Here is a 9,426-nt window from a genome sequence, read left to right as displayed (position 1 = left end):
CTTTTGTGGAAATTGACAAACAAGTTTTTGAATTTTATGAACATTTTGCTAAAACCACGCGGACAATCTTTTACATTAGACGGCCATTTTTAATGTCCGTTGAAATTTTTCAAAAACTACAGAAGCTTGTGGAGTGAGGGAACTTTAAAAAAAAGTGAAAACAAAAAATGTAAATAGGAACAGCAAAAAGAACCAAGAACAATCGAACGAGAAAATGAGAAACGGCAGCTTAGTGGGCTGGCCCACAAGGAAACAACTGCAGGCGAGCCCTGAGCGCCACCGATCACGCGCGCTGAATGATGCGTGGAGGCCGGAGGGGAGGCGGCTGGTGCGCCCCCGGTGGAAGATCCGCGCGCCGGGCAGCCAGAGCTCCCGCGGAGCGGAGGCGGAGCGAGTTGTGCTCGCGCCCCTCCCTCTCTTGCTCCTCCGCTGCGCTCCAGGTGCTCGCGGAAATGCTGTGCCGCTTGACACCTCACCCGGCCATTGTGCTTGGAGCGCCATGAGCGACAGGCGCAGACATTACACATCCCTGGTCTCTATCCAACCGCGTGCTCTCCATTTCCTTGAGACGGCGAGCCCCTGAGGGTGCAAGCACCACGCAACTACGGCGAGCACTCGTCGTCTCGTCAAGGTCGGTCAAGGTCAAGCACTCGTCGTCTCGCCTCTGTCTAAGCATTGTCGTCACTCACCTTCCACGAAGTTTCGCGGAGACGGAGACTACCTCTGCCGCTTGCGCGTTTTCCCTCTCATCCAACTAGTCTAGCAGTACGCGCGTTCATTGCAGTCAAAGGTCAAGCAGAATCGACAACACCATGGCCATCCATGTCCCACAGAACACTGTGCTGTACTGCGTGGCTATCTGCGCTCCCCACCTCTACCGCTACTTCAGGACAAGATCGAGGCAGACAGTTTGTCGTGTGCTGCTCGCAGTTGAACAGCCGACTGGCAATCTGCTCTGGTTCAATCCCAAGGTATGCTCCCACTTCCTATCCCCTTCCTTTGAACTGTGTTTCGAACAGTTCGACAGTTTTGATCAAAGTTTTTACGTGCATAATAGAGTGGTTTCCTTTCCTACCGTTTTCACTCAGAGAAGGAGAGAGGTGGTGCAGATATGGCGCAGTGGAACGGCATGGAGCAGGCAGCGACCATCGCGCAGCTGGTGGGAGTGGATGCGTTGGGGCTCATCTCGACGATTGTACAGGCAGCACAGACAGTTCAGCGCAACAAGGAGACCTGCCAGGAGCTTGTGCAGGATGTGCAGTTGATAAATGGCCTGCTACGGATGCTGCAAAACCCAGAGATGATGCAGCGAGAAGAGATTGTAAACGCACTCAATGGACTGGAGGGGACGCTCCGGGAGGCGTACAGCCTCGTCAGCTCCTGCCAGGACTGCAGCACCACATATCGCATATTCATGGGATGGAAACACACTGACCAGTTCCGACGTGTGAAGAAGAAGATTGCCAAGCACCTCCGCTTCTACCCTATGATCTTCCATGCTGACATAACTTGTCGTCTCGAAAGAATAAGCAATGGCACGCTGTCGACGTGCTCATCTCAGGTATAGTCAGTTTGTACTTCACTGGTAAACATCATCATGGCTTTTCGATTGTAGCCAAGGGTCTTCACGTAATACTAGTCACGTATGCTTGAAATTTGTTTTGTTGTTTCAGGACCAAGGAGGAGTGCTGACATCATCTACCAGCCACTCAAACTCTGAAGCTCGGTGAGTTGTTAGCAAGCACAAGGAAATAGAGATACTTAATCTGTTGCTTGGTTACTGCAAGAAGTGGCCACAACATTATTTCTGAAACATTTTGTTACATACATAAAATAGTTACTTTTATCTCTTAACCATGAATTTTCAGGACTGAATGTAGTTTACGGCCTGTTGAATTAGAAAGATCGCAGGCATGCAGGAGCGCTGAGTCCATTGCAGTTGAGGAACACCAGCTAACAAGTAATTCTTTCAGTTAACTGTTTATGGAGTTGGGATCTTGAATTTGATATATTGCATTGTATTGTGTACTAGTAGGTTTTAGGGAGAGGTAGGGGAAGGGCTATCACCCCAAAAGCAAGATAGAAGAGTTGCTCTTCTAATTCTTGCTGGATTTATTACTCATAGGGGTTGCTCTTTAACAATCTGATATAAGTAATAGATCATGGATCTTCTGATTGACTCGAGTCCCAAGTTAATATCTCTTCCTAATTTAAATGATAAACTACGTAACCGAGAGATGGGATCTTAACCCATAAGTGGGAGCTGATTTCCTTGCCATGGGGCCATGTACTTTCATAAGTTCAACCTTGCCAAATGTTTACTGAACTTTCCAAAGTACAACTTCATGCCCCGTATGATTCTTCTTGAACATGGTTTAATGAAAGTATATTCCTATTACTTTTTCTGATATTGCTCATGAGTCATGTGTATAACATATTTAATTGAGTTTTAATTCAGGTCACCAGGAAATTGCTGAACCTTTTGCCAGGAAGCAGAGGTTCCGGTGGGGTCACTGTTTGCCCTGGAAAATGGTAGAAACAGCTCCTTGTATTCATGAACTCAACGGACCAGGTACTAGCTACAACCAACTCAACATCAATGGATACTGAAGATAATAGAATCAATAAATGAATATTTAGACATATTAGTTTTAACATTCGGCAAAACCCATCAACTTTGAAAGGAAACTACAGTCTGCATCACAAACAAGCAAAGCTCATGGTGCATTCCCTGCAGGGTTTTCAGGTTTCCATTTCTCCCAATTATTGGCTGCTACAAATAATTTTGCATTCCGATGCAAAATTAGAAGTTGTGGATGCGCTGATGTGTATAAGGTACATAATGTGAATGTGCTTTTGAAAAAAAAAATCTTTTTGGATCTAGGAGAAAAAAAATCCTTTTTATCTTCTTGTATTATTCTTCGCAAGTATATTCTTAATGGTCCAAATCTTGTTGCACTTTTAAATGCATAACACACAATCATCATAACTAAATTTTTACAACAGTGAACGTCACAACAAAACTTCCCTGGTTTATTCACTGGTATTTTTAGTGTTTTTTTACTGATGCTGTTACCCTTTTAAGATAATCGAATTACCAGTGCAAAAAATTGTTTGGGCATTACATCAGCAAACACACATTTGCTCCTTTACTTTCATATATTCAAACATCATGAAGTGATCAGTTCATTAATTAAAAATTCCCTGTCCCCCTGCTTCTGATTTAGCTACCTCAAGTTTATAAAAGATCTGACAAGACATGTCTTGACATATGTAAATCAAGTTTCATCAGCCCTGGCTAATAATGGCATGCAAAAAAAGGTGCATCCACAACACCTTTACCTTTGCATACGACACATTAAACTTTATTCTTTCTGAATTTTTCCTAAACAGCATAGCTCTGATATTGAGTTTTGAGAGGTGAAAGATTGCATGCTGCTTGTTAAAGATAGATATCCATTCCCCGGATGAAGGTTCTAACATGCCAATTTAGACATATTTCTACCAGAGAAATTCTTACTTGTAATTAGTTTTAACATGGATTAAGATATGTACATATGTATGTCACCTTTTGTTTTGTTATCTGCAAAAGGAGCACAATCTTAAAGAATTTCTACATAACATGGATGTAAAATCGAATACTGTATTGAGCCGAAATGTACATGTCTAGAATCGAATGGTTATCTGGCATACATCCAACCTAGATGCTCCCTTTTTTTTGGAAATCTTTGCAGCAGTACTAAATCACATACCGACAAATTGTCGTAGATAAACCTAGTGTTGATGCTTGCAGGGACGATTGGACAGTGGACTTGAAGTCATGATCAAAAGATTTTATCAAAATAACTCCCATTCTTCACTCGCATTTGAAAATGAAGTCCGCTTTCATGCAAAGCTTCTACACAAAAACGTTGCTAAGCTCATTGGATGTTGCAGTGAAAGAGGAGAAGCACTTTTAGTCTATGAATCTCTGCCAAATGGGTGTTTGTCTGACGTGGTAACTGGTATGTCTCTTCTAAGTTGTTCTTATAGGTCACTGTGGACCTTTTTCACTTAGTTTGTTCTCTCACGATTGTGACGATAAGTATCTCACTGGCACAGGAACAAGGGTGTTGCTCAACTGGTCTGAGCGCTTCAAAATAATTTTAGGGATAGCCCGTGGGGTGGCCTATCTACATGATTGCTGTGGGATACAAATTATGCATGGGGATTTAAATCCACAAAGGATTCTCTTAGATTCTTATATGACTCCTAAGATTACTGATTTTGCTTTTGCAAAAGTGTGTAGTCCGGATGGGCGTGAAAGACACAAGCGTAGTTTACTTGGTACAAGGTATGAACTTATCAAGTTCACGGTAAAGCCTTTGCTCTATCACCTCATGTATTTTCTTCATCTTCATATATTTTTGTATTTGTTTGGTTCTAGGGGTTATATGGATCCTGGATATGTTATTAACCGTATTTACTCAGTGAAGAGTGACGTGTATAGCTTTGGTATCACTCTTCTTGAGATAATTACTGCAAAGAGGCCCGATGCACTTTTCAAGGATGCAGGTGATGTAAGTACATGTGCTAACTGATGTCCTCTGCAAATAGAATTCCTTGGATGTACCAACCCATTTTCTTTGTTCATATATCGGATTTTACTAAATAGGGGCACTCAAGTAATATAAGAAGAATTGCCTTTTGTATTTATGATGCTGCAGCTTCTCAGATTGCCGACAATGGCAAAATCAATGGAGATGTACCACATGATAGATCCAGCATTGCATGGTGAATCAAGAATGACCGAGATAATGAAATGCATTCAGATCGCATTATGGTGCTCCAGGCCCAATGCGGGAGACCGGCCCAGCATGTGGGATGTTCTTCTGATGCTCAGCTGCGAGAGTGCAACCTTACGTGTGCCGGAGCCATTCCAGAGCCAGTGTGACACACAGGAGCTGTGTGAAGGGGTGCTATCGGATTCAGAGATAACTGAACCAAGATAGTATGTGCGATTCAAGGCCACAGATTTCATCGGGCTCTACATGGCGCGCAGAGGATATTAAGTAGTAGTAGTAAATTTTTTAGTTGAGTATTTGCGCATCAATGGAGCGATGATATGCGTACATAACCATTTCTTTTTGCACGTGCGTGTCACTGGTTATGATCGCATGAATCTCCTCAGTTTCTCACCCAATACCCTGTAGTGTAGGTGTGCATCGTGATGTTTATTCTGACTTTGAAGAGAAGGTTATACTGTAGATGTGTGAATCTTGCAATGTACACCATGTTTCATCTTGATCGTATCGTCGTGTAAAACTCAAGCCGTCCATTGCACGATGACCCTGCCGCTGCGACCGAATAGCGCTTGCGGCGTTGCTTTGTGGCACTGGCATGTAACGTGTCCTACGGAGGCCGTTCCTCCTTCACTCCCCTTGTGGCGACATTCGACGGCGACCGTTTGTTCGTTAAGGCCGTACCGAAGCAAATCGGTAACGCTTACGTGGATGCTTAGAGAGAAGTCTGAAGGCGGCCAGGCGAGAAGGCAGCGTAGGACTATAGGTGGAAGCCAGGAAGGGGCACAGCGGTGCGTGGAGAAGTAAGTAGAGGCGGCGGGGTCACGCCAGCGCGCGCTGGAGTTCGCTCCTTCAGTCCAAGCCTCAGTCATTACGGGTATGTTTGGTAGGGTACACGAGGGCAAAAGTTTCCAATCCGACCCACTTTTGCTTGTTTGATAGGGTGTATGAACTCACCTGAGCTATACTCATTTGATGCATAAAAGTGCCCTCAGCCATGCTCATCTCATGCACCCCAGACAGGGTGCATGGAGGCAACTATGCTGGCCTTGACACTCGTCCTCATCGATCAGACCACGTTCAGATATGTTTATTTTTTCAAAAAGAATCAGAATTTCAAATTTTGTTTAAATTTTCAAAAAACTTTAGAATTTCAGAAAAAATGAAAAAAATTTGAATTAAAAAAACATAATTTCAAAATTTATTCAAATTTTCAATAAATATTTGAAATTTCAATTTTTCTAAAAAATTCATAAATGTTCGGAATTTCAAAAGGAAATCAAAATTTGTTTGAATTTTGAAAAACAATAGAATTTTAATTTTTTTATAAAATATTCAAATATTCAATTTTGTTTAAATTTTCAAAAAACTCGTAATTTCAAATGTGTTCAAATTAGAAAAAAGAATTTCAAAATTTATTTTAATTTTCCAAAAAAGTTTAGAATATCAAATTTTATTTAAATTTTCAAAATATGTTTAAATTTGTGTTGACATTTTTTCGATTTTGTTCATCATTCAAAAAAATATTCAGAATTCGAAATTGTTCAGCATGTCTAAACACATGCAGGCTGACAAACAAAATCTCAACTCAGCATGTCTCAGCACATACATCTATATACCAATATAAAAAGACCCAAAGGGGCAGATCCAATTGATCTCGGCCGTCAAACTAAGTCAATCCAACGACCTACACTGCTCCAATGGCGAGCGTTCAACATGTTTAACGTGCAATTAATATCATACCAACTATTGCATTAATCATATAATTAACACACAAATAATATCATACTTAATATCTGCATGCAATTAATATATTACCTAAATATTAACGTGTGTTGCACGGGCGCATTTACTAGTCAATGTCAAACAACAGCAACTGCATGGACCCAACATGTCTACACTCAGCATGTATGAGATAAGAACAACTAAACTAGGTCCATACATGCTACCAAACACACCCTACCTGATGTCGAAGCGAAGAAGCTCGGCACCCCGTGGACCGTGGTGCCGCCCCCCTTAGCTTATCCAATGTAAGCGCCCAGCCAAGCGGCAAGGAGCGCAGGCGGCGGCGACGGCGACGGCCAGTGACCGTGCACCGCTTGGTTGGCGGCCTATTGCGTCTGAACTGAAGCAGAAGGCGCCCTTGATGCATCAGAGCTTGGGCCTCCTTGACGGTGTTGGCGTACGTTGTCTTGCCGTCTCCCTGCCCTGAGAGTGTTCGACGAAATGACCCTGAATGTTGTTCAGCTGGAAAGCAGGTTCCACCAAACCACGTAGTACGTCGGACCAAGGAAGCGGCAGCACAAGAAAAAACTGCTTTAAGTACCTGTAGTGAATTCAATTTTTCCCTATTTTACCTGTCCATTTCTTATGGCCGTGCTAGCGTTCTCCCATTTGCATGGCTAGATATTTCGTATAATGTAGATGTCTTCATCAAATATAGATACGTTTGCCTTATCTCTACTTCTATAATAGACTCAGTTTATGATGATGGTGTATCTGTTATCCGTCATTTCTGATCATTAAATCTACATCTAATGGCCGTGAGGTAAGTTATGGCATTTTTGCAACAATAACCCACTTCTCTGCTCCAATTTGTAGAAAACCTCTTATTATTTTGAAATCAACCACACCCCTCCCTCATCTCATCAAAACAGCCTGGTGAATATATTTTGAGTGAAACATAATATATTTTTAGTGGTATATGCATATCAAAACTAGATTGTTTTCTTGCAAGTTTGTGAATAAGTACTATTCTGCTTTGAATCCGTTGCAACGCACGAGCACATTGCTAATACCAATTTATATGTTTTAATGCTGCTTGATTAATTTAGATAGTATAACCCTGATATGCAGGAGCTCCTTTTAACCCCCTGTTCTAGTAATATGATGATAGATTTTTTTTCAATTAATATGCGTCCAAATGTGAAATGTGGAGTGTTCTTCTTCCCGTGATCTTACACATGTACGGATGTAACAAATTTAAGATTGTTTTCCACACCAAAAACTCTGAACTGATTGTAGTAAGTAATTTCAGGTATGAATCTGATCAAGACATGTGCAACCAAACAATTAGTCCGTCTTCATCCAGAAATAGAACATCCATCATATCTATTTCAATATTGGTTCCTGCACTGATAGTGGCTGTACTTGTCATTTCATATCTGGTCTGAAGGCAGAAAAGAAAGCCTAACAAATCCCAAATCAGCCAGGAGTTTCCTAAATCGGCTCACTGTTCTTGGACCTTTTGCTAACACAAGCTAGCAGCCGAGATGATGCCGCGATTTCGCCTCTGATCCACTAGCACGCACCTGCTCGGTCAGCAACAGGATTTAAGCGCCGGGCCGCTGATTTGGTTGAGGTCGAGACCAGCAGGCAGGAATTTGCACCTCAATTGACTTAGCCATGGATCTCTCTTCAACGTGACATAGGAATTTTTATATGTTTTGGTCTCAATCTTGGAGCTCCACTTTTATTGATCCTACTTGCATTGGGGGCATTGTGCTGTATTTCAAATCTGTAGTGCTGTCATAACTCAACTTGTGGTTTAATTACGAGGTCCCGGAAGTATAATTTGCAATTGAAAAAGATCAAGAATTCAACTCTTTCTCATCGTATTGCAAGTTGAGGCACTAAATTTTATGTAGTGGTTCTGTCCGAGGTCGCACGACGGAGTTTGATCCTCCAAATTGCAATGTCAACTAATAAACCAGAGCCCGTCCGACCAATTCCCGTGCGAGTGTGGACATTTTCAATTATGTCATTCATCGTTCATTTTACCCTGTCATCCAAGAAGAACTAGTCAGTGCACACCACAATGTCGTCGTCTTCAAGCATAAAGATAATAAACATGTACATATGTCAATATGCCGTGTCAATCTGAATCTTCAACTTCTACTGCTTATATCACATAGATGGGCCATCACATTTACAAAATAAAGGTTGTAAGAGCATCTTCAACACCGACCATCAAACCGTCTACATACATGCGAACGTATTGTGTCATTCAACATGGACCTGTATCGGTCCGCTCGGTGCTCCGGGCGTGCTTTTTTCACAAACCGGAGACAAACTAGGAGAGCTTTGCAGGTGTCCGGACACTACCACACCTGCGTCTGACCGCCCTGGCTCACCCAACAACCCTACCCGCCTCTCTCGCGCTTTCCTTCCGATGCACACGCTGCTTCCCGCGCCGCATCAATGCCGGCCCAGAGCACAGAGCAGCCGACATTGATGCCGTGGTGTGACCGGTGCTGACTGACGTGACATCTCAGGAGTCGCTGCTTCAATGCAGACGCAGCTTCCCGAGAAACCAACTCGGTTGCTGCGCCGCATTGAAGCCGCTGACTGTCCGTTCGCATGGCCTGGCCGAGGCTTTATAAGCCGTGTTGTGGCGCCGTCCACATCACGATCTCTCTGCTCTTCCTCCTCCTCCTTCCCTCCCCGCCACTCTTCCTCCACAACTCCGATGATGGGCAAGTCATGGGTCAGGCGGCGGTTCCGAGACGGGCTCCGGAGGATCGTGGCAACGCCGCCCTCGAACTCCGGGGCCGATGTCCTCATTGGCGGGTGGCTACTCAACGAAGACGGAGATCGTCATCTCCTCCTCCAATGAGGAGGACCAGCCACCGCCGCAGCAGTCCAC

At 43.2% G+C, this 9,426-nt stretch overlaps 1 protein-coding gene across 1 annotated transcript; it reads left to right on the top strand.

Moving 5' to 3' along the window:
* The first annotated feature begins 764 nt into the window (after positions 1–764).
* On the top strand, positions 765–5,296 carry LOC125507041 (cysteine-rich receptor-like protein kinase 25). The gene is made up of 10 exons (XM_087526147.1): positions 765–971; positions 1,089–1,561; positions 1,674–1,726; positions 1,869–1,960; positions 2,459–2,572; positions 2,738–2,835; positions 3,794–4,004; positions 4,102–4,333; positions 4,427–4,559; positions 4,707–5,296. The coding sequence occupies exons 2-10, from the start codon at positions 1,112–1,114 to the stop codon at positions 4,989–4,991; spliced, it is 1,668 nt and encodes a 555-aa protein (XP_087382273.1). The 5' UTR covers positions 765–971; positions 1,089–1,111; the 3' UTR covers positions 4,992–5,296.
* Positions 5,297–9,426: the final 4,130 nt, after the last annotated feature.

The sequence above is a fragment of the Triticum urartu genome, chromosome 5A (genome assembly GCF_056163025.1).
Source record: "Triticum urartu cultivar PI428250 chromosome 5A, HENAU_Tu73, whole genome shotgun sequence".
In the NCBI taxonomy this organism is placed as follows: Eukaryota; Viridiplantae; Streptophyta; class Magnoliopsida; order Poales; family Poaceae; genus Triticum; species Triticum urartu.
This window is presented reverse-complemented; position numbering and strand designations above follow the sequence as displayed.

What these genes read in the sequence shown, in the direction of transcription:
- LOC125507041 (XM_087526147.1), top strand. Translation starts at nt 1,112, where the DNA reads ATGGCGCAGTGGAACGGCATGGAGCAGGCAGCGACCATCGCGCAGCTG. An exon ending in TGTCGACGTGCTCATCTCAG is followed by an intron (nt 1,562 to 1,673) that starts GTATAGTCAGTT and finishes TTGTTGTTTCAG; the next exon opens with GACCAAGGAGGAGTGCTGAC. An exon ending in CGTAGTTTACTTGGTACAAG is followed by an intron (nt 4,334 to 4,426) that starts GTATGAACTTAT and finishes GTTTGGTTCTAG; the next exon opens with GGGTTATATGGATCCTGGAT.